Below are 25,373 nucleotides of genomic sequence, written 5' to 3'. Positions count from 1 at the left end.
TTCTTTCTCGACTAGTAATTTCTGATAGAGTTCCATATTCTTCTGGAAAATTGATTTTGAACGCAAAAGTGAAGTTGCAACCAATGCCCTCTAATGGGTGTAGGCATAAATTTAGATTCTTTTTAAAAAAAATGTAAAGTAATATATTTTTAAAATCCAAGTAGCAAGGCTCTAGGGCTTGTGGGGAAGAGGAATGTGCAGTCTCCAGACCACAGATATGACCAATGCTGAAATGTGTGTGTATGTATATACATACACTCAGTCTGCCAACCTTGCTGTGATTTGAGTACAGACCTTGGGACCAGAAAAGCTGTGTACATCTACTGTATGTACATGGTAGAATTAATGCATTTTGGCATCACTTTTTCTGCCATGGCTCAATAATGGGAGTTGTAGTTTAGTGAAACACCATCGCTATTTGGCACAAAGAGCAGAAGGCCTTGTAGAACTACAGCACTCGTGATATCCATAGCATTGAACCGTGGCAGTTAATGTTGTTTCAAATTACATTAATTCTACAGTGAAGGTGTACACTTAAACACTTGATCCCCCCCCCCCCCCCCGGCTATATTACTATCTGTAAAGACTTCATTGTTTTTGCTAAAATACTTGTTTTATACCTTGAAGAATCTTTCATTCAGTTTTGTATTTGCATTGAATTTATGCTTCTTACATCAGCCCTTTTCAGCTAAGCTACAAGAAACCTCTGACCCTGATAAGAAACAAATGCTGGAAAGGATTCAGGCTGCGGTGAAGACTGCTGTGGAATCTCTAGAAAATGTGCTAAAAAAGAAACTCTCTGAAGGAGATGTCAATAGACATGCTGAGGTTTGTCCTTGATGGATTTCAGGTGTTGTGGGATTGATGCTCTTTATTGAGACACGGGATTTATTACAAGTAGCAAAGTTGAGAGAACTGAAATAGAAAACTATACCCTTGTGATCTTCCAAAATGCATTTCCTTAAATATCACCTTCAATTTCTTGAATCCATTTATATCACTTAAGTTGGTACACGATTATATCAGATGTACACATGCCAGTGGATTTACACTGTTGGCAGAACAGATTCCTTTTTTATCCACAGCTTTCTTTTCCAGTCTCAATGTGTTACGGAGGAAATGTGAGGAATGGGATACATTGCAGAAGAAAAGCAAGGAAAGCTCCCATAGCTTGACCAGAAGAGCACTGGTATCACAATGCATAATCAAGTGATAAATTAATTCTCAAAGCCCAAAACCAAAGGGACAAGTATATTTTACAAGTTCATAAAATCTATTCAGCTACCTTATTGCAACCAGTGGCTCTCTTCAAACTATGCCTTAGATTAGGCCTATACAACTTGCAGCCTCCAGGTTGTCTAGAACTACAAGCTGAAGGCCCAAGCACCTGGAGGGCCACAGGTTGTGCAGGCCTGCCTTAAAGTAAGAAGATCTATTGAAGCAATAAAACACAAAGGGCTGCAAACAGCAGGAGAAGACAGCTTTGCTAATATGTTAAGGGTACCCCGAACACAGGTTAAAAAATAATACTGGCAACTAGAAATACAATGAAGACTGCCTTGGGAAAAATTGAATTGTGATAGAATGCTGTTTTGTTAGTTACATATTTATTTATTTCCAGGTATTGTTGCAAGAAGCTAAAGATATACTCGCTGAGTGGCTGGATGCTAAATTTGGGAGTCAGGTGACTGACAACTCAATATTTTCCAAGCTACCTAAATTCTGGGAAGAGGAGTATCATAATGATATGGCAGCTCTCAACGTAAGTAGCGGGGCAGATTCAACAAAATCAGAGAATTAGAAACGACAATTGTAATGGTCATGCTGATTTCGCTATAAATGCACTGTCCTAGGAAGGTTGAGAAAGAAGACATACAATGCTACATTGTAGTTGCAGGCTTCATGCTGCAAGCCTAGTGGCTGATTTGGATACATAATATAGTATAATGTAAGACTATGTGTTGACACTTTCCTCTGGTGATCTCCATAGATCTCTGTTTCATGATGCTGTTCATACCTAATAATCCACAACTGTAACAAAGATATAAATCATGATCTAGTTTCTTGCCATTGGCTCAGTAGTGATGGTTTTCGTTTTAGCCTTAGATTTTATTTCAGCCTCAGTTCTTTTAAGTTTTTGCAGAAATAACATTTTAGCATGTTTAAACATAGAACAAAGATGACATTAGAAATGAAGGAATTGGGCAGAACCTTTGAGGCTTTCAGAGATGTCAGTCTGTTTCTCTCAGAAGAACAGCCACAGTAACTCTGGAATTATGAATATATGTGGCTATTCTTCCAACTCCATTAGTGCATGTTTTTGGATGCTTTTGTTAATATTTCAGAGCTTGGAAAAATTATATTTTGGATGGCTAAGAATTTGGAGCAAGTGTGGCATAGTGGTTTGGGTTTTAGATGAAGACTCAAAATACCAGATTTCAAATCCCCATTTAGCCATGGAAACTCACTGGATGAGCCTTGGAAAAAATCAAACTTTCTCAGTCTTGGTAAACCTGTGAAGAAACGTTGCCGTGAAAGCCCTGTGATAAGTTTACCTTAGGTCGCAATAAATTGGAAGTTACTTGAAAGCACATAACAACAAAGAAATTCTGGGAGTAATCCAAGAAAATAATTTTTCAGGTTCTGTCATGTGAATGAGACCTGACGCAAGGAGATGGTTTCTTAAATTGTTCGTTGGCTTCTAGGTATTACCTCCAGATGTCTTAACTCGTGTCAGTGAATATATACCTGAAATTGTAGACTTCGTTCAGAAGATTGTAGATAATGGATATGGGTAAGTAAGTACGGGTTTTATTTTTTATTTGATTTATAAAGTGTTTATAAGATGTGATCATCATTGGGTTTTTTTATTATTTTGAGATGCACAGTTAGGGATACAATATCAGGAAGTCAGCTGAAGTCGAGGAGAGGAGTCTTTCATTAGCTGAGTAGATGGTTTTGGATAGTCATCTCTGTTCCAACCTTTCTGTATTTTGAGTCCCATCCCAGGAACCAATGAGCTGTGCTAGTTGGCTTGCTAGGGCAGGGTTTGCGAGGGGGGCAAGGAGATATAATAGATTATGAATGTATTGTTAATAATGGGTGTAATGTTCATACTGGAATTAACATAATAAACAATAATTCCCTAATCAGATGCTCTCTAGGTATATTGAACTTCAACTGTTGTCATCTTAATTGGCACAAGATCAGGAAATGCCTCCCTAATCCTGTTGGAGTCCTACCGGTCGCTCACCTTAGAGAGTAGTGAAATAACAGATCTTTAAATACTATAGTAGTAATACTTTTCAGAGTCAGGATGATGTGCTGGTCTGAGGATTCAACCATGATTCTGGAAACCATAGTTTAAATCCCCACTCAGCCACGGAAATCCACTGCGTGGCTTTAGGCAAGTCACACCTCAGAGGAAAGCAAAGACAATCCTGTCTGAACAGATCTTACCAACAAAACCTTAGAATAGGGTCACCATAAGTTAGAATGAGCTGTAAACACACAACAACAACATTTACAGGGCTTGGAAAAATACATTTCAGATTATAACTCTGACTCAGCAATCTGTATGGTCATTAACTATGGCAACTGTGGAATATTCTGAGATTTGCAGTCCAAACACATATATTTTCCAAACTCGGCATTTGTGACCTTTTCAGTGTTAATTAGAAATTTGGGTAAAATTGTGTTTTTGTCTTCTAGTTATGTGTCCAATGGATCTGTCTATTTTGATACAGTGAAATTTGATGCCTCAGAAAAACACTCCTATGCTAAGTTGGTCCCTGAAGCTGTGGGAGATCAAAAAGCCCTCCAGGAGGGTGAAGGTAAATCAGTGGAGTCAATGAATGTATAAAGATAATTTTTGAAAGGTTCATGAATATTTTAAAGAGTTGCTCTCTTATCTTTCACAGGTGACCTGAGTGTATCAGCAGACCGTTTAAGTGAGAAGCATTCTCCAAATGATTTTGCATTATGGAAATCCTCCAAACTTGGAGAGCCCTCGTGGGAATCTCCTTGGGGAAAAGTAAGGACAATGGGTTGAATGGAATAGAACAGTTGTATGGCAGAAAACAGTTCTTCTCACTTGTAGTATGAGGCAGGAATTGATTTTGCACTTTTACTAAAGCACTCTATGCTCCCCTAAAAATCAACTTGGAATCCCCCCCCCCCAGCCACACACATATGTTCTGAACACAGTTTGAAGGAGACTGGTGTCTTGGAAGGAAGAAAAGGACTACAGGTTCTGTTGCAAGCTGAAATGCTTTCTTGCATTGGTTTAAGCCACTGCTGTTGTGCACTGTGTGGCTGACATCTACTAGAATAGGACTTTTCACAATTGATATGTTGAGTGATCAGTCATTTAGTGAATGATTAGGGTTGCTGTGAGTGGGATTTGCCTAGTTTTAAATGTAATTTTAATTATATTTTCACTTTTACACTCATGACACAAATATTTACTTTAATTGTGTTTTAATTTTTATATTCATCATATGTATATGCATTCACTTGGTTTTTAATTTCTATTTAAGTATGTTGAGTCACTGTTAGCTGCCTTGAGTCCCTGTGGAGAGAAAGGTGGAATAAAAATAAAGTAAATAAATAGGTAAATTCCATTGATTCCATGGTTCTACTCCAATCAAAATGTATGACAGGCTTTAGCTGGATATTTTTGGATGTAGGCATGTGTGATTCATATAAACTCAATAGTTAGCCATGAGTGTCATGAAGCATAAGTTATACTTTAAGTTGCAAGCTGGCACCACAGAGCCCTGCCAAAGCGTTGCTTGTGGTACTTTAGTTTTTTTAATTACATTTCATTATCCCACCATTGGCAACATACAGGAATCTCAGATTTCAATCGTTTATGTCATGTATGAGGGCTATCTACAAAGTATGTTACGTTTTGGAATTAAAAATTAACGAAGTATAGGATAAAATATTTATTATATACAGTTGAAAGCCATACTTCAATAGTACTTTTAAACATAGTTTAAGAATCCAATCAATAATTTATTTATTTATTTACAGCATTTATATTCCGCCCTTCTCACCCCGAAGGGGACTCAGGGCGGATCACATTACACATATAGGCAAACATTCAATGCCTTTTAACATAGAACAAAGACAAGACAAACATAGGCTCCGAGAGGGCCTCGAACTCATGACCTCCTGGTCAGAGTGATTCATTGCAGCTGGTTACAGCTGACTTGCTCTCCAGCCTGCACCACAGCCCGAGCCCAAACATTGAGGCTTCCCTTCCTGAATGTGGCTGCTTCTCCTAGGGAGGAGAGGTAAACTCGCTCATGGAGGAAAGCAGCGTAGCCTCCAAGGAGAAGCAGCTACGAAGCCCTGGCCGATTCTGGCTGCTCCTCCTCGGGAGGAGAGAAAAACCCGCACCTTTTCCTTGAGCTGACAGGAAGGGAAGCCTCAATGTGTGGATTCTTGAGATCTTGCAAAAGAAGTGTTTTGCTTGCTCCTCCCTCCTGCATTCATTCTTCAGCTGGCTGAGTTTCAGGACGCAGCGGGAAACTGCTGAGGGTAGGAACTTTCTAAACTCATTAATCGTTCTGAAAAGTGCCTAATTTTGAATGGGAACTATGTTTAAAAGTACTATTGAAGTATGGCTTTCAACTGTATATAATATTTTATCCTATACTTCGTTAATTTTTAATTCCAAAATGTAACATACTTTGTGGATAGCCCTCGTATGTTCCTACTGTTAAGTAACACTCTTAACAATTTTACAAAACATGATAGTCAACGCTTTATTACTATGATAGACTACCTCAGAGGGTGGTAGAATCTCCTTCATTTGAGCTTTTTAAAAGGAGGTCCAATGGCCAGCTGTCAGGGCCGCTTAGCTGTGGATTCCTGTGGTTATTTGGATCTTGTATTTAATACAAGGGTTATCCAGGGCTTGCAATCGGCCAGGGCTTGCAAGCGCTTGCAAGCCCTGGCCGATCCTGGCTGCTTCTCCTCGGGGACCTACGCCGCTTTCCTCCAGGCCGCTTTCTATAGCTTGCTCAGCAGCCAGGCCAAGCAGGCCTTCTTAGGTAAGCCCGCGCCTTTTCCTTGAGCCAGCAGGAAGGGAAGGGAAGCTGCAATGTTTTGATTCTCTCTTGAGATCTCCTTGCAAAAGCAGTGAGAGCGGGTTTCTTCCTTGGTTGCTTTTGCTCCTCTCTTCCTGGTACATTCATTGTTCAACCTGGCTGTGTTTCAGCATTGCAGTAGCGCAGGAATTTTGCTGTTTCATGCGGATGCCCAGCCCCACGCGGCGGGTCACACACTGTTGAGGGCGGAGGTGGCAGAATTTAGTGGGGAAGGAGTTTCCAAGCTCATTCGTCGCTATGATAAGTGCCTAAATTTGAATGGCGACTATGTTGAAAAGTGGTATTTGGTTGTGGCTTTCAACTGCATATGGTAAATGTTTTCTCCTATACTTTGTTCGTTTTTAATTCCAAAACGTAATCTACTTTCTGGATAGCCCTTGTACATGGGTTGTTAACATACAACTTGTGTGTTATATAGAGCCCTGGTTTCTAGCACTCCTACCATTTCACAATTGATGTCTGCTGTGCTGCCACATGCATGTACACATAACATACTTCTCTGAAGGCATCTCATGTATTTGGCCATATTTATGAACCTTCATCTTTAGAAATGATAAATGAAGAGAGAGAGAGAGAGAGAGAGTAACTTACTACATAAAAGTGCAGCAATACTTTTTAAAATAAATATAAAGTCCTGTAATTATTATTTTATAAAAGGATATGCAATTATATAGTTATTTTGTCATGTACTGATATTGTTTATTTCAACTGAGGGCATTTTGGCTTTCTATGAATACATAAGGCTATGGAAAGAGACTTGAACTCAAAACAATCCAATAGTATAGCAATTAAGTTCAGGTATAAAATAGAAATTCTGTATCTAAAAGAATGTTTCCACAAATTCTACTAGTGATCATAATCCGTATTACTCTGTAATTGTATTGGTGATTTATTTTATTTCTGCATAGGGCCGTCCGGGATGGCATATTGAATGTTCTGCAATGGCTGGATCCATTCTAGGAGAGTCAATGGATATTCATGGTGGAGGTTTTGATCTTCGATTTCCTCACCATGACAATGAATTGGCGCAGTCTGAGGTAAGCAATTGTACAGACAGTCCCTAAGATGTTGAAGGCTTTCATGGCTGGAATCACTGGGTTGTTGTGCATTTTCCGGGCTGTATGGCCATGTTCCAGAAGCATTATCTCCTGATATTTCACTCACATCTATGGCAGGCATATCAGAGGTTGTGAGATATACTGGAAAACTAAGCAAGGGAGGTTTATATATCTGTGGAAGGTCCAGGGTGAGACTTTCCACTTGACTAAGGGCGGCGGGGCTTTCATATATTCCACACCAGGACATTCTTCCCTTCTCAAGAGGGATAAGAACTATCGACCTTACTCATGAAACTGTCATTTCTTGTGAAAGAAGGAAGAAAAGTCCTCCCTACCTTGATTACAAGGCTGGCAATTTCTTCTTGCAGTTTTCCCCCCCTTCTTTAGTTCTACAAAAATGGGGATAAGGAGGAATATAATAAGGGGGGAAAGACCCTTACAGTGAAAAGAGACCTTTGCCAGAGTTTGCAACTGTTCTCACAAATGATCTTGGAAGGAGGAATGCTTCCAAAGTGTTCACTGTCAAAGGCTTCTGACTTCTGAAAAGGGGAACCCACACTAGGATGTCCATCTCTTCTTCCATAGGAAATGACTGCTTCACATGTAAGACAAATACATCCTATTCCTATCTTGCTGTATTTTGGCATTGGATTTTTTTGTCTAAACTGGATAAAAATTGTGTTTTGGAGGACAGGGAGAGAATGTGCCAGAATTATTTCTTCTTTGCATACTGCTACAGTCTAGTGGGTATTCATATTAAATTTTAGATGTTTTATTCCCTTATTTTTTACAGGCATACTTTGACAATGACCACTGGGTTCGCTATTTCTTGCACACCGGGCACTTAACAATTGCTGGTTGTAAAATGTCCAAATCTTTGAAAAACTTCATTACAATAAAAGATGCACTTAAAAAACATACAGGTAAGACCTCTATTTTATTATGTGAAAAGTGTCATCTAACATTTCTAAATATCATTATTAAAAAGATAACTACTTTCTTTTTGTATTAAATATTAATATTCCACCATATATCACAGGATCTCAAACTAGTGTACAAATAAAGCAGATTTAAATAGTTTAAATTTAAAACTTAAACAGACTTAAAACATATTAAAATAATTTGATAAGTTAAGGCTATTTTACCCATACATGTAGACAATTTTGGGTGAAATCAAGCAGGCCTCAAAGGCTTTAAGCTATTTTTTTTAACTTGGCATTAGAAGGAATCCAGCTCTGGTGCCAATTGGGACTCTAGGAGGAGGGCAGTCTACAATTGGACTCTCTTCTTCCTCATCACACAACGTATTTTGACTCCTGGTGGGACACAAAAGAGGGACCAATCTGGAGACAGGAGATACACAGACCTAAGGAGAGTTATTCCTTCAACTGAGGAGCCAGCATGGTATAGTAGTTTGAATGTTGGACTACAGTTCTAGAGGACAGGGTTCAAATCCCCACTCTGTGATTAAAAACTCTCGGTCTCAGTGGAAAGGAATGGCAACCTACTTCTGAACAAAGCATGCCAAGAAAACCCAGTGATATGGTTGCTTTAGAGTTGCCATAAGTCAGAAAGGATTTGAAGGCACAAAACAACAGCAAACTCCTTCGTGAACGGCCACAAGCCGTTTAGGGCTTTAAATATTGGGGGAAAAGTTATCAGATTGTCTTGCTGTACTCATAAAAGCTGAAGAGTATCCATCTTGGGAGATTTCTTTTATATTGTAATTCAGATTTTTCTTTCACTGTTATCATGTACTGTGCAGCATTTTCTTAATCTTTGGAAATTCTCAACAGCTCGGCAATTACGGCTGGCTTTTCTAATGCATTCTTGGAAGGACACACTAGACTATTCCTGCAATACCATGGAGTCTGCCATTCAGTATGAGAAATTTATGAATGTAAGTTGGTGTTTTCAGATTTTTCTCAAATTACAAGGTGTTCTCTTCTAAGAGCTGTGCATATAGTTTCATAAAAAATATTGTGTTCTAAATTTGCTACTTAGCCTTTTTAAGTAAAGTAAAAAGCTGAACTTGAATAAATGTTGTAATGTGTTTCACCATGGTATACTTTTGAATCTCAATCAAGAAATAGATTCAGAATTGGAAGTACTGTACCTCTAAAATCCAAAATATTTTTCCATTGGCTTCCTGTGTCTTCCTTCGAGGTGGCAGCTGTGGCTTTCCAACTCATTTGTCTCTCAGAGCCTCACAAGATGAACAAGCGGAAGTGCTGCAACTACTTCTGCTTGTTCAGTAGGTGGCTAATGGCAAAAGGAGAGAGATAGGGAGCCAAATGAGCAAGAGAGTCATAACCACCATCTCAAAGGGCTTTTGTCATGGGCTGAGGCAGAATGACACAATAAAAATTAGGAAGAAGCTAACTGAGTAAAAATAAGTACAGTAGAGTCTCACTTATCCAAGTTAAACGGCCCGGCAGAAGCTTGGATAAGCGAATATCTTGGATAATAAGGAGGGATTAAGGAAAAGTCTAAACATCAAATTATGTTATGATTTTACAAATTAAGCGCCAAAACATCATGTTATACAACACATTTGACAGAAAAAGTAATTCAATATGCAGTAATGTTATGTTGTAATTACTGTATTTATGAATTTAGCACCAAAATATCATGATATATTGAAAACATTGACTACAAAAATGGCTTGGATTATCCAGAAGCTTGGATAACCGAGGCTTGGATAAGTGTACTCTACTGTAATTTAAATGCTAGAATTAGTTTTAAAAACCTGAATTATAACTTTTAATGTTCCTTATGCCCTTTTAATGAAGGAAATGATGGTCTGGAAACTCTTGACTGTTTCCCTCTTTTTTCAAACTTTAGAAAATAACCACAGGTTGCAAAGCTTTCCCTGGTGAAACTGAATATTTCCATTCAGTTGTTCTCTAATGCTGTATGTTAATAACTCGCACTGTTCGTAACCTGTTGACAGCATTTTCTGCTAATGGGTTCCATTCCAGTGCTACAACAAAACTCAGGATGAGAAAAAGCCAGTCTATTCTGCCTGTCTTTCATCTCTATTTTGGGTGACACTCTGTGCTAAAATAATAAGATATTAATTTTATATAGTTCGTGTTTTTTTTAAATTCAAATTTACATTAAATTCCTGAGTTATTTGCAAGATATATTCTGACCTGCCTAATCAGTAAACATTCTCTGCAGACTGGCAAATTCTTTCTCTTTCAACTTAATGAGCCAACATACATTTAACAGCCAGAATTCTGACTAATATATTGGGAGTATGCAAAAAGGCTGGTGAATATTGCTCAATTACTCCCTCTTGGCTCCTGCCAGTGGGAATGGATATATTACCCAGTGTTTGAAACAAGAGCCTTAGTTCATTGCTTTCTGAACAAGCTGGACTCTGAAGTAGAAAACAGGAACTGGCCTCAGATTGTAACTTGCCAGGAAATCAAACTCAAGATATCAGTTTGGACAAAATGTAAAATAAGCTACAGACTAAGGCACCCTGGTGGTGTAGGCACTCTTACTGGCAAGTAGACCCAAGCAGACCTGATAGAGAAAACAGAGCAAGCTTTCTTCACTCTCCGCAACAGTTTGTAGATTGCAGTAGAAATTCTGGTACAGGATAAATAATAGAAAACAAATTATTCCTACTAGTGAGCAGAATGCCTCTATATGCAGTCATGGACAGCATTCTATGGACCGTAGGTTGCAAATATTTAAAGAAATATGAGTAAATCATTCATCTGAGTGCTATATTAATTGCAGAAATTGTTTGAAAAAACACCTAGGCTTAAAATACAAGCATTTTACGACATGTTGGAAATAATTTGTTTTAGATTACTTTTTTAATGGAGTTTATCCATAGTCTCCCTTCTGTCAACAGATCCTGTGGAAGTTTCCACTAAAAAATGGAAGGAGGAAGCTTCACCATCTTACGATGGGTCCTCCATTGTTTTGAAGCACTGTTTCTAGAAACACCAAGGGAAGAGGAATGGCAGAATCTTTTTGGTGGCACATTTTGATTAAATGTTGTCAGTGTGTTTGCATCTGTACTCCCATTTTGGCCACTGGGTTGGAAGAACTTTCAGTTTCACCCAATCACATTTTAACTAATATCGAGAGGAGAGGATAAGGAATCCAAGTCTTAGAAACTATAAAATTAGAAACAAATCTAGAAAGCTTACAGCATTCATGAGAGGCCAGATATATTGCCGTATTATGGGGTGATTTCAGGAAATCAAACCAGTTTTTCTTGGAAGGAAAATGTGTATAAAAGAATACTCTACACCTGGAAAATTAATCTTCAGGGGAAAATGTGTGTATGGGATTGCTGAACTACTATACAATCTTATTTACTGTATGAAATGGAATTTCTTGAACTTATTATTCTGAAATACATATTTAAAGTAATGAACACACAGTTTTGATTGTAAATAAGCAGCAGTAGTGTGCAATAATATTAAGGTCTGTGCACAATTATTTGTTTAGTCCATACTTTAAATCAAGGTTATAACTTGACTAGTTGATTTATTTAGTCTCTTGTTTACTGAGGCACAAAATCCAGATAATTTAAAAACTTTCCCCAGCCACTCACCCACTATCCTGGCCCATGGTTACTCAGAAGAGTTCTGCCTGTTTCAAGCTGAATTAGAATCACACTCAGTATTTTCTATATTTGAATATGATATCCTGTCAGGATGTGATCGCCCAGCAGTCACACTAGCTGACCTGTTCCCATCCTGCAAGAGCAATTGGGGTGGAGATAGCATAAATGATAAGGGCCATCTGGCTAGGAGGACTGATTTGTGGCCTGCTCTGGTTTTCGAGCCTGGGAAAGGAATGTTGACAGATAGGTATGAATGTGGAAGGGGGTCGGGGGGAAGTAGTAGTTTGAGATGCTGGGGTCTGGGCGGGAATTGGTTAGTAGTAGCTTTGTGTTCATCTTGGCAAGAAGGACATCAATAAAGTGTTTCCATGGAATTCCCTGTGTGAGCTTGCATTGTGTCTTATAACTTCCAAGGACTGACATATCCTAATTAATCCAGGAATAGGTCACAGGAAACTTTTAAATAGGGGGAAGTTAAATTTAAAAGTCTTGCTTTAGAGAACAAGGCACCTTCTGGTTATTTCCATTTTAGTGATGAATATGAAGGGAAAGGTAGGACACAGCATTTGCAGGTTATCAATATCCTATTTTTGCAAGGAAGCCTTTTATTTAGTTAGCTGTAGAACTCAATAACTCACTTATTATTATGATTATTATTATTATTATTATTATTATTATTATTATTATTATTATTATTATGCAAAGTCACAGACTAGACAAATGTGGCTTGACAAGAACTAAAAGAGAACTTGCTTTATTTGTCAGAGAGCATATCCTGTTCTTGGTTGAAAATGAGTCTGATATGAGTATTGAAATAGTTGAAATAGGTCATATGCTTTGCAAGAAGAATGCCTCAGACTGTGGGTTCTTTCCCTCCCAATTTTAGGAATTTTTTTTAAATGTGAAGGACATTTTGAGGGCTCCTGCTGATGTGACAGGCCAGTTTGAAAAATGGGAAAAGCAGGAAATTGAGCTGAATAAAAGGTGAGTGAGAAACCAGCTTTGCTTTTTTTTATTTGTTTATTTGTTTATGAATAGACATTTGGATATTCATGGTAATGGATCCCAATTTTCAAACTGGCATTCCCTTTAGTGAACAGAGGGCCCTGGCAATACTGCATTTCTTTAAGACGTGTGTTTTAAATCTCAGCAGCTTGCTAACTTACAAAACAACCAACTTACTTATGGTGCAGATCCTAGGTACTTGCATATTTAGTATAAGAGCATCCATATAAATGAAAGATATCACAGAAGTTTAGACATTTGTCCCAAGGCACAAGAATACTGCCCATAATGTATCCCTTGTACTGATTCCTTCCTAGTGCAAACACCAGCAAAGTAAAGAACACTCTTTCTATAACCAGTTGTTCAGGAAACAACTGTACCACATTGCTTAGTTTTGAGGTAGGGTTCCAAGTGCAGAGGGCCTAGCATGTTCACCTCCCAAGAATCTCACAGTCCATGGAACTGATGGACATAGCTTACCTAGCATGGCTCTCAGAGAGAAAAAAGGAGAACTAGGCCCAGATGCTAACACTCTTTCAAGCCTTCCACATTTTGAGGAGGTAGGTCTGACTGACAAGATTTTTTAAGCCCTTCATTTTGACCCCAAATGTTGTTGGAAAAAATTGCTCACTAAGAGCTTTCTTTGTACTGTGACATTTCCACTTGCCTTTGCTTCCTTTCTCCTATCGTGCCCAAAGGGTTTTCTGCCTGGAAGAGCCTAACAGCAAACTGAAAACAAAATGGGGTACTGAAAAAAGGAAGAATAAATTTCTTCCATTTTCCTGTGTTTGTTCCTCTGTCTGTCAGAGCACAATAACTCCCTTTATAATTAAATTACATGCAGTTCATCTTGTTCCCATAATAAAGTTTATACTCAGCTATACTGAATTCTACGTTCCTGGATTCTTTTCATTTGAAGATGCCAGAGATTAAACCCAGGTTATCTATATATATAAAGAATGCCTTAAACCACCAAGTCATGACACAGATATTTTAAAAATACAAGCATTGTTTGCAGGGTGACTTCTTTGTAGCTTCAACATGACTATCATTCTCTTTCATGCAATGACCAGCAAGAGGAATTAATATGGTCAATAATGATGGGCATTTGTTTATAGTGAATCTGTTTAGTACCCACTGATAGCTCTGTCCCTCTGCTAAACTGAGTTCTTGACCACATCTCAAGGGAGTTCCATAAATCGGCCATGTGGTGTATGAAAAAATAATTCATTCTGATTTTCCACCATTTGTTTTCTGTGGATTGTACTATTGCGAGAAAAAAAGAAGAAATCCCCATCTTTTTTCTGTAATATATTTACAATTCTATATAACTCCATCTTGCTCTCTCACACACATCCTGCTTGTTGTTTTTAATAATAAAAAGTGGGGGTGCTATTACATTTCTAGCTACCTAATCCTTTTGGTTGCATACACACATTACTGTATTAGTAGTTTCATATTTTAACAATTTTCTTAACATCTCCTATCATAAAATTGGCTTTTATAATAGCTGTCACACAATGAATTGCTGTTTTCATTAAGCTATCCACCACAACTGCCAAGATCCCTTTCTGACTCTTTCAGTTTCAGCTCTTTTTACTGTTTTATATTTGAAGGTGAAGTTAAAACCTCAGTATGCTGCATGTTCCACTCTCTCAATATGAACCACATTTTTCATTTTAATGCTCATTCTAATCAGTTCAAAGAGATCCTTTTGTAAAATTCTTCTATTCATTTTTTTCAATGAATACCAAAATCTTTGACTAGAATGGTTTAGAGCTGACATAAGTAACATGTTTGTCTTTTTGTTTTTGAAAATTTTGAGTAGTTTTTATGAAAAGAAAGTAGCGGTCCATGAAGCATTGTGTGACAACATTGATACACGCACGGTCTTGGAGGAAATGCGATCGCTGGTCAGCCAGTGTAATTCCTACATGGCTGCTAAGAAGGCTGCCAGGCAGATGCCAAACAGAATGCTGCTAGAAAATACAAGCATTTATCTTACACAGATGTTCAAGGTGTGTGATTTTGAGCAAACCTTTTGAAGAACGGCATGTGTTGTTTTTGAATTAGGTGTGCACGTGTCAGCCTAATTCATTGTTGTATCTCATAGTAGTCACATGAGTTACAGAGGAGATGGCGATGATTTGTGTAGTCGGAACATATGTATAATACTTATTTTTAAAACCTGTTTCTGGAAATGGAGAGGGTGTTTGCCACATTGTCACTGCAGTTCCAGTAACAACATGAGAGCACCCAATGTTTGCAGGATGGCATTTTGTCAGTTTCAGTTGGGGACACCTGATCAATCAACTAAGCTTCAGTCTTGTTTTCATAAAATCAGGGATGCATAAATGCACATGGGCTGGGGTTCAGTTTTAGTCTGAGCATCAGTCTACACCCAAAGCCACATCATATTGCTTCCAGTTTACAGACAGCTTTTCTCAATAAGCCAGCGTTTGGGAAGCTCTAAGTGGCTAGGAAAGCCAAACAGTTGCATTTCCAGATGCTGTTTTTAGAAACTGGAGGTCTGAAAATCAGCCCCTTAATGTTTTTTGAGATGTAAGTTTTCTAGGGCTTTCTGAGATTGTCAAGAGGTTTCAAAGATTACAAAATTAGCTAAGCTTTATTATAAAATCGTTTAGGAAAAAAAATCTTTTCTAAAGGAGAGTAAGTGGCAGAAAGTTTTGTTTTATTTAGTACTGCTATTTTTTTTACTGGCATGTGTTGCTGTTTAACTATGTATTCATTTCCTTTGCATAGATCTTTGGTGCTATAGAAAGTGATGAAGCTATTGGCTTCCCAGTTGGAGGAAATGGTGGAAACTTAAATGTAAGTTGAGAGGTAAACACACTGGAACAATTTCAACTCAAATTACAGCTTTTAGGGGAAAGACAGGATTACATATTGAAGCAAAGTAAGATTCTCTGTTTAGCATGGTAAAGTAAATGTAACCAGACTTACAGGATTTTTCCAATTGTAATAATAATAAAATTTTATTTATATCGCACACCATCTCCCAATACAGGATTTGAAGTGGTTATCATTTGGATACAAGGACAACTACTGAGAATCTTTTAGGATATTCAGTACTGTAATAAGGAAATTGTCTATGGTGTCATTGTGATAAAACCTTTTATTGGTTTTTAAAAATCTTGCTGGAACAGAAACTACATTGGAATTACCTAAGCACAGACACCTCAGACTTTTTCACATTACAAAAATATAGCATTATGGTTCCAACTAACAGCCATGGCTGAATCCTATGGAATCCTGGAATCTGTAGTCTGAGGAGGCAATAGCACTGGCTGAGGGTGCCAAATGCACCTCCCTAAATTGTCAGTCTTAGGATTTCATGGATTGAAACCATGATAGTTAAAGTAGAATCATAGCACTATAACTGTATTGTGTGAAAAAGCTTCTGTATAGGCTGAATCAGAACAGGGGCATAAATATGATCAGAGAAATCAGAAGGGCACTGTAGCATCAAAAATGAAATCCAACTTTCCCTATTATCACTAAAATATTTTGAAGAGTATTTTGAAGGAAATACTCGGATACTTAATTAGTTGTCCAAATATTTTGTTTTACAGCTTGAATCAACTGTAATGCCCTATCTTCAGATTTTGTCTGAGTTCAGAGAAGGTGTAAGGCAAATTGCCAGAGAAAAGAAAGGTAAAATTATGTTTGTTTTTATTACAAGTAGACGTTTACAGGAATATGCTTCAGTCTTAAAACATTCAAGGTTTTCCTTGCTCCATTTGCTAAATAACTGCAGGTTAAGTTGGCCTTTATTTTTGACATAGATTTCTGAGTCAAAATGTTGGATATTGTTCCGTTGTTCCATACGTGATCGTACTTGAAGCTAATGTTTTGTATTCTGACCTCTAAAAACGTATATTTTTCCCTTATGCTTACTGCAAAGTAGTATTATTGCCTGTTATCTGGAGTTATTCCCCCTCAGTTTTACCTTTCTGAAGCTTGGAATATTAAATTTGAAAATAAATTTGATAAAGTTACACCTTTAGAAGCTGAAAATTTAATTCATAATCATAAACACTCATGATTGAAATTGTTTAATTGACTGCATTATCCTTAACTTAGCTTTGATTAAACCATTAGTAATGGGCTGGATAATGGGATTTGCAGATGAGAGATATGGTAATTATTGCTGTTGACCTTTGAAGATTGCTTCATTTTTTTACTGGCTCCTTCAAAGGAGCTCTCTTTGTTCTAGTACATTTTCTGGTTCAAAAGCCAAGGATCTCAAATTCAGTCTTCAGGTATCTAACATGCTCTCAATTCCCTGCACCCATCTTACTGTAATAGTATAATTTAAATAACATTGGTAAAAACTATGAGGAGCTGGTAATTAAAAAACAGAATGGGCAGGGTGACAGGGGATGGATATAGCCAAGAGAAAAAGAAATAAAACATGCAAAAGAAAAGGATTTCAATTCAAATGATACAATAATTGCACATTGTACTGTAATATACACTAGATACCAATCCAAAATAAGATCTGTAGAGGATGAGATGTTACTAAAGAGAATCACAATACAGCCTCCAGAAAAGTTCTGCTAAGAAAACAAATCACCTCCCCTACTCCATTCTTTTTTAACACTTTCTTTTTTCTTTTCGTTATTTTCTTTTTCTCTCAAACACACATCTTCTACTCTGACCTGGCTCCAGAAAGTACACATTCTCTCTTTCCTTGTTATCTTCCCAAAGAAATCACACACTGTAGCTTGCCAAATAACAGCCATATGATAGGTTTCTTTTAATCCTAATGTTTATTTTCCTGGGGCAGGAGCCTTTCTGTTGTTCTGAATGTTTAAGCAGTACATGTACATATTCTAACAAATTATGACAACTGAATTCACTAAAGCGTATCTTAAACTTCAGTGCTAATGGGGAAATCTAGTGAGTTATGTGAAATAACTAGAAAAAATCCTCAGTGAATTAATGTTCATGAGTTAATTATAAAACTGGCTCAAGCTAAACACAGTTTTTTGTTTTCTGTTGCAGCAAAGCATATTTGTGACTTTTCATTTCAAATCAAAGAGTTCTAGGAAATATGCATTATGATTTTCTTCTTCCTATTAAATCTCTGACCTTGTGTAGGGAAGACTTAATGGCCTCTTGTATATGTAGGAAACTCAATTTGTCTCATCCATCTCCACCACAAGAAATAAAAGTTGTAACAAGGTGTTTATTCAGACATTGCTGATCACATTCTCTCACCTTAAGGGCCTTAATTGTGGGATATTAAAATTCTATGTAAATAAACATTCTATCTGTTGTACAAGAAAAGCAGATACTGGAAATGCTAAGAGCAACATTGCCAATTCTTAGCATGAAGTTCATTTGCTCTAGTGTACTAGTGATACGGTAACATATAGAGAAAGAAAAAAAATTACCCTAGCTTGGAGACAGGGATATTTGGATCAGAATTTCACTCCCAATTTTTTTGGTTGCCTTTGTTCACTTGAGTAAAAGCTCAGGTATGTCTACATTCTTGTGGTTGGGAATCCTCCTTCAATAGTATTTGCAAGTGCAGTGGAAGAACTGGATATCATCCTAGAAAAGTTATGAAAGGTGTATTTTTTTCCTTTGGATTTGGCAGTGCTCTCATCTGGGTTATCTCCATTATTACTGAAAGCTTCTGCCTCTGGAAAAACAGACTGCTGTCACATACCACTTTAAGTATTTCATAGTATTTCATGCTATGAATTTCTCCAAATCGCTAAGTGGAAAAGTTACTTTCAGGTCTACAAGTCCCAGATTTTTTCAGCCAACACAGATGGTTTTAGGGAGTTCTAGTTCAAAAAGTATCTTCCCGACTTTTATCAGAATATATATTGCTTTGAATTGTATCTTCTCGCACCACCACCCCAACCGGTTATGTTTTTCTGCATATACTTCCCATTTTCCTCTAACCAGAAGAATTTACCGTTAGGATTTAATTGTTCATAGTTTTAGAGTGGCAATTATTTATAATTCAGGAAGGTACCTCTGTAAAGCAACTGCAGAAAATGTCTTCCTAGCAGGCCATGCCAACTTTACTTCACCCTTGATGGAGTTCAAGTGTCTTTTTAAAACAAATTCTGATTGTTGTGTTGAATTTTCAGGAATGACTGGAGATATCCAACTTGGGGCAAATAAATGTTCTATCACTGGCCGATATGCTAGTAGCTCCAACAAAATATGTCCCCGCATCACCACTTTGTAGGGATGTGGTAAAAATACTGATTCAAGACCCAATTCACATGCTCATTTTTATAAAGGATAAATGGTTTGTGCTAAAATCTTAAAGATGCTTAACAGAGCAGGTTTACTTTGAAATTAGTCTCGTTCAATGTGACTTGTGCCCTAATATGTATGTTTAGTGTTGAAGTCTTAATTGATCTCAGTGGAATTATTGAGGTTTACTTCTTCTTAAGATAAGTTTGCTTGTGGCATAAATTGCACATGCAAGTTCCAGAGCTTGAAAACATTCCTTTTTGGAACTACAGCTCACTGAAATGTCCATCTGACATGGTCAATGGATATGCTAGATGGTTGATTTTAGGAGTAGTGGTTCGAAATTCCCGTAGGTTGGTCCTTTGCCACTTCAGTTCAGGATCTTGGTTTGGAGGGTTGAGCAAGAACATTGGCTGAAATTGGAGAAAGCTCCTCCCAGTCAGAAAATGCACTGCTGGGCTATAAGGACTGTTCCAATCTCTGGTTGCTCCCAATTTGATTGTGTGGGCTTGGTCAGCTTCTAAAGAAGCAAGGGCTGCCCCCTCTCTTAGGGCTGAAGACTGAACAATTCCATGGAATCCTGGCCAGTTGAGATAACAATAAAGGAAATTTTCAGCTCAGATGCCTTTTTCACCTCTCTGATTGGATGTGTCTTCTAAGAAGTGAGATGAGAAGCTATTCAAAGCTGGTAGGTAGAGTGAGAAGCTTTCATCTAGATAGTGAGCTTTCATCTAGAAAAGAGATGACAACCCCTTTGCCCCATGATGTATTACAAGAGGGTTTTCCCTTGTCACAGAACACTCTGGTGACTAATGAAGAAAGGTGGAATGTCATTGAAACCAATGTTAGCTGTTTTGTTTCTTTTTCCTATTTTTGTAATTGTAGTGTTTGAAGTTCTGCAACTTTGTGATTCTCTTCGAGATGATGTCCTTCCTGAACATGGAGTTCGGTTTGAAGACCATGAGGGTAATTGAGATGTAAATTCAATGTGTGGCCCAGAAACTTATGCTTAGTTTGACCAAGTTGGAATTTGCTTTTTTCTGTTTCCCTTTATATAATGGTGTGCATCAGGGTATAACTGTGAAATAAATAAGGGTCCCTTCCACACAGCTGTATAAAATCCCACATTATCTTCTTTGAACTGGGTTTTATTGCAGTGTGGACTCAGATAACCCAGTTCATAGTAGATACTGTGGATTATCCGCCTTGAAATTCTGGGTTATATAGTTGTGTGGAAGGGCCCTAAGTCTTCCAAGCACTTTGGACTTTTTAGTTTGCGAAGCACTGCAATCTTATGCTGAAGCCAGTAAGACTCCATCAGTCAGTAGGACGTTTTCCCAAATAGTTAGGCTTGGATGGAACATAGTAATCCCTGAAAGAATATTAGAAACTATTGGTTTTCAGGAGAGTCAGTCTGATGTAAAGGTATAAGTCTTGGACTAAGACATTGAGAGATCAGAGTCTGAATCTCCACTCAGGCATAGAAATCCACTTTTGAGCAAGGCACACTCTTTCAACCACAGAGGGAGGCAAACACAAACTGCCCTCTGAATAAATCTTGCCAAAAAAATCAAGTAATAGCTTTACATGTTGCTATAAGATTTTGACTGACATAGTAGCTGATGTTTTCAGCTGCACCTGTTGAAATACCTTCCTCTCTCCAACGGTTAAAAGTGCAGGAGTCCAGCTCTCTTCTGTGTCAGCCCACCCTATGCCCATATTTGATCCAGTCACTGCTGAACTTGGTTTGAGCTCTTTGTAAAGAAGTGTCTTCCTATGAAATGATCATACTCTGCCTCTCGCCCTCATCTAATACACAGTAGGGCCTCCACATTTGAGGATTTAAGTTTAGTGGATTTGATTAATATGATCCTCCAGTGTGACTCTGTGGTCAGCTTCTGAAGATTCCTAGAGAGGTGTTTTCTGGGGTAAAAAATCATGTTTTTAAAATTCATATTGTTTCCACTTTTGCGGGGATCCTGCACCCCTAAACCTGGTAAATGCAGGCAGCTAACTGTATAATGCTTTCATTCATGTATTTATGTCCTGTCATTATGTCCTGGCTTCAAACAATCGCACAGAGATCTGGTTGGTTCAGTGAATTAACAAGGCAATCCTACCCATTTCAATTCAAAATCAAACTGTGCTGAATACAATAAGTCTAAACTCCTAGTCGCAATGTTCAGTTTAGAATAGTTGGTAGGAAGAAGTGAATTTAAAGAAGTTTCTCTGCAAAAGAATAAGATCAGCCCAATTGAATAGAATCAGTATATTTGAATTACAAATTTTGCCACTGTGACCTACACTGCTTTGAATAGTATTGATGACATTTTTGTGGGTGTGCTGTCGGGGGTGCTTTGAATGTGATTTTCCTGCTTCTTGGCAGGGAGTTGGACTGGATGACCCACAAGGTCTCTTCCAACGCTATGATTCTGTGATTTTTTCAAAAATACAGTACATTAATGATGGCTGGAAGGAGAAGATTTTTTTTTTTGCCATTCTGGTTCAGTTTGAGATAATAGACTTAAAAGAACCTTGACTTGTTATGAATTATCTTTTTTAGATCTCAAGTATAAAAGTTGGATAGCTCCAGGAAAGGAGCTACTTTTAAGGGAGAGGTTGGTCTTGAGATCAGTTCAACACAGGTCTAAATTGTCAACAGTAGGAGTGTGGTACTAAGACTCTTGGAAGAGTTACTTTTTGGAACTATAGCTCCTGAAGTCTCCACTAAGCAGGAGCATTTTGGGAATTATAGCATTGAAAAGTAACTTCCAAGCTTTGCATATGGTTATGTAAAATGTGGGATTAAATTCATAAAAGCAGTGCCACATTTAAGCATGTATTTAGTTTTTGCTCTTTCCCTCCTTTCTAGGCCTCCCTACTGTGGTCAAGCTGGTGGATAGAGATACTTTGCTAAAAGAAAAAGAAGAAAAGAGAAAGGTTCTACATATCTCTTCTTTTATATAATTAGACCAGTTGGGTCCAGTAGATATCAACGAGTTAGGAAACAGAAATATTGCCATGTGCTCCACATTACATGTGCAAACTTCACTGGGGAATTTGAACTTATCATGCCCTTATTGCTTAAAGTCCTCTTCCTTTCCTTTTGAAAGGAAACACTTTTTTCACATTTGATTTTTTAATCTTGGTATTATGGTTTTTAAGCTGGGGATTATTTGGGGCACTGTTCTATATCTCAAAAACTAGAGTGATAGGGGAAAACTGGTGCTTTTTGGAATCGGCAAGTCAGATATACCCTAACATTTGAGGCACCAAAATGTTTCTTGGCTCATGTAATTGTTGTGGAGTGAAACTAATATCGTCTTAGTGTATTCAGCCATTGAAATTGACAAGGCAGAGAGAAATAGTTATTTATAGATTAGTATAATGTGCAATAGCACCCATTCTATATCCCATCTCAATTGTGACAATGGTTCCTGTACAAATAAATGTATTTTACTCCCATCCCTTTGCTCCCAGTAATATCTTATACATGGTAGTGCATTCTGACACAAATGGTGAGTTCATTACAGTGTCATTAGGATGATAACATTTGTATTCCATTAAGGTTAGCATTGGCACATATATGGGAACTGTATTGAGCTGGTGCATATAGTTTTCTCAAACTCAAGCTGACATAGTCTAGATAGAACTGTATGGAGCAAGCAGCTTCATTAGAAACCTGAAATACAAAATATAACTATGAAAGTCTTCCTAATATTATGCATTTTAACATATTTTAGAACTGTAAACCTACTTTTCAAATTGATTTCCTATAGATCGAAGAAGAGAAAAAAAGGAAGAAGGAAGAAGCAGCCAGAAAGAAACAAGAACAGGAGGTAAATAGCACCCATTTTGACAGCATAAATGGTAATGATGTCAGACAAGAAAGAACATTTCTCTATAGCCAATGTGAATGCTAACCATTAGATGAAAATGTAGTAGTATTGACCCCATTTCCTCATGTTCAATACATGCCGTTTCATTTTAATAGTAACTTTCAGATCACAGAACTTTCTGAATTGTAGGCTGAGGTTTGTTTTCAGATGTGGTCTTGAAGTAATCAGACAAAGGCAAAATCCTTTTGTCTGGTTTAGGAAAATATTGTGGAAATCATACTTCTTTAATTAATATATTTCAGCCATTATTCCTCTTTTTTGTTACAGGCAGCAAAACTGGCAAAAATGAAAATCCCACCAGGAGAAATGTTTAAATCAGAGCATGACAAATATTCCAAATTTGATGAGAATGTAAGAATCATGGGTTTTATTTCTTTTCTCTTTTTTAAGCCAATGTACATATTTTATCTAGGCATTAAGAGGATATCTGGTAGCACTGCTGTGCTTAATATTTGTATAGTTCCTTCAACTACTGTATTGTAATCATTTTCATTCATATGCCAGCTTGAATCCTAGTCTTAGGGAAAGGTGGGGTGGGTGATTGTTCTTGTTGTATGATGCAAACACTCCGCTGTGATCACCGCGAGTGGGAATTGGGCAATCTTGCCATATTTTGGGTTCTTTTAGGCTCTTTTTTGGCTTAGAAGATATTTACTGCCTAGTTAGAAAAAAAATGTTTTCCTGGGACTAAAACAGCTTTGAGGACAAAAATGTGGCACAATTATCCCATGCCTCTTTGGAGAATAGGACAAAATTGTTTAGCAGCTTCAATTTTTTTAAATTAGCAAAAGTTCTATTTTTTCCCCTTCCATACAGAAATGTTGCTCACTTACACAATCAATTACTTACAAATAAAGATCCAGCTTCAAACTCCTATTAATTATATTTCAATTTTATGTAGGATTGATGATTACCCTTTTTGTTTTGTTTTATTCTCATAATAATCTTTTAAGGGTTACAAGTATAATTGATTAGTTTCTGCTTTTCCTGTTGATAATGGGAACTACTAATGAAAAGGATAATACAGTTGTATCAACACAGCATTAACAAACAAAAACATTGGGATATTACAGTTTTAAAACACTGAATTTACTTCTTTCCAGGGATTTCCAACCCATGACACAGAAGGCAAAGAGCTCAGCAAAGGTCAGATGAAGAAATTAAAGAAACAGTATGAGGCACAGGAAAAATTGTACAAAGAATATCTTCAGATGGTTCAGAATGGTGTTGCAAATTAAGAAAAAAATGGACAATATACTTTTTAAATAAATGGCACATCTGGATAACTTTTGTGGAGATAATGAGTTTTTAGTGGGCTATGACTCCCTGTTGTCCAAAGCTGAAAGTAAATAAGTAAATTGTGTTGTTTTCAGCAATATTTGTGTAATGTGGTGACATGAACTGGAATAAACTAGTTGCTATCTCTTCTGAGGTATGACATGGTTAATTCCAAAAGTTTCTTTCACCGAATCATAGTTGGAAGAGACCACATGAGCCATCTAGTCCAATCCCCTTCTGCCATACAGGAAAAGCACATTCAAAGTACCCATGACAGATGGCCATCCAGCCTCTGCTTAAATGCCTCCAAAGAGTCTCCACTACTCTCCAAGGCGGACAGTTCCACTGCTGAACTTTCCTTGTGTAATGTGCAGCCCAATCTTACATTTCCTCAGAAGGAAGTCCCTCCGAATTCAATATGCCTTACTCATTAAGAAGCCGTTCCTCCCAAACCTAGAGTAATTTCTAATCATTAGTATAGCTGTCTTTTGCAGTTTGGATGAAGTAATAAAATCAAACTACATAGAAACGAGGGGATCTGAAAAAGAAAGAGCAACTTTTTTCCAAGACAAGGACCATAAAGGATACTGTAGAAAATACAGTATATATTTTAAATAAGTGTGTAGAGATTGCCATGTGCTTGTATCTGGTTCTTATCTTGCATTTGTATAATGAGCAGTTTCTTTTCTGTTACTTTTTGGTGAGTGCCAAATACATTAAAATTACATATGAATGCAAAGAAAATTAAGTGTCCCTTTGTTCCATTGAAATTTCATTTGCTTAAACATTCAGGAAACATATACTTCGGGTCTGGGTCAGAGTTGGAAAGTAACTTGATGCTTGCTACTGGTAAAAAATAACTTGTTACAATTGGTGTTGGGGAGGCATGTCCAAAGTCCGGCCTGGGGGCCCAATGCAGCCCCTGATCAAATTTCCATTGGCCCTCTCTTCAGGCCTCCCTCCTGTGCTCCCTTCCTTCCTTTCTGGGGATCAAGGCTCCGGAAAAGGTGGGCTCCTTGGGAAAAGAGAAAGAGATGGCGGCCTCTTCACCCTGATTGTGTTGCCTTCTCCTCGGGTGGCTCCAGCCTTGGGCATCCCGTCCCAGTGGCCCCTTGTCTCTATTTCCCCCCACAACTTTTTCTTTATTTCTTTGCAAAGGCAGGTTCCCCAATTGCCC

General features: G+C 37.6%; 1 protein-coding gene and 1 non-coding gene across 4 annotated transcripts in view; both read left to right on the top strand.

Annotated features, from left to right (window-relative positions):
- cars1 (cysteinyl-tRNA synthetase 1) overlaps positions 1-24,940 on the top strand; it is a 44,140-nt gene extending 19,200 nt beyond the window's left edge. For all 3 annotated transcript variants that reach the window (XM_008107769.3, XM_003214753.4, XM_008107762.3), the window contains 17 exons: positions 679-828; positions 1,622-1,762; positions 2,706-2,794; positions 3,712-3,833; positions 3,921-4,033; positions 7,028-7,156; positions 7,971-8,100; positions 8,974-9,077; positions 12,658-12,755; positions 14,605-14,794; positions 15,540-15,608; positions 16,370-16,451; positions 19,905-19,985; positions 21,892-21,959; positions 22,799-22,858; positions 23,186-23,269; positions 24,022-24,940. In XM_008107769.3, coding sequence (XP_008105976.1) covers positions 679-828; positions 1,622-1,762; positions 2,706-2,794; positions 3,712-3,833; positions 3,921-4,033; positions 7,028-7,156; positions 7,971-8,100; positions 8,974-9,077; positions 12,658-12,755; positions 14,605-14,794; positions 15,540-15,608; positions 16,370-16,451; positions 19,905-19,985; positions 21,892-21,959; positions 22,799-22,858; positions 23,186-23,269; positions 24,022-24,156 — 1,845 coding nt within the window. In that variant the 3' untranslated portion in view covers positions 24,157-24,940. The remainder of the gene's footprint in view (positions 1-678; positions 829-1,621; positions 1,763-2,705; positions 2,795-3,711; positions 3,834-3,920; positions 4,034-7,027; positions 7,157-7,970; positions 8,101-8,973; positions 9,078-12,657; positions 12,756-14,604; positions 14,795-15,539; positions 15,609-16,369; positions 16,452-19,904; positions 19,986-21,891; positions 21,960-22,798; positions 22,859-23,185; positions 23,270-24,021) is intronic.
- On the top strand, positions 10,105-10,233 carry LOC134295800 (small nucleolar RNA SNORA54). Its single transcript, XR_010002406.1, has one exon. It is a non-coding gene; the product is annotated as a small nucleolar RNA SNORA54 (small nucleolar RNA).
- Positions 24,941-25,373: the final 433 nt, after the last annotated feature.

Source organism: Anolis carolinensis, chromosome 1 (genome assembly GCF_035594765.1).
Source record: "Anolis carolinensis isolate JA03-04 chromosome 1, rAnoCar3.1.pri, whole genome shotgun sequence".
Lineage (NCBI taxonomy): Eukaryota > Metazoa > Chordata > Lepidosauria > Squamata > Dactyloidae > Anolis > Anolis carolinensis.
This window is presented reverse-complemented; position numbering and strand designations above follow the sequence as displayed.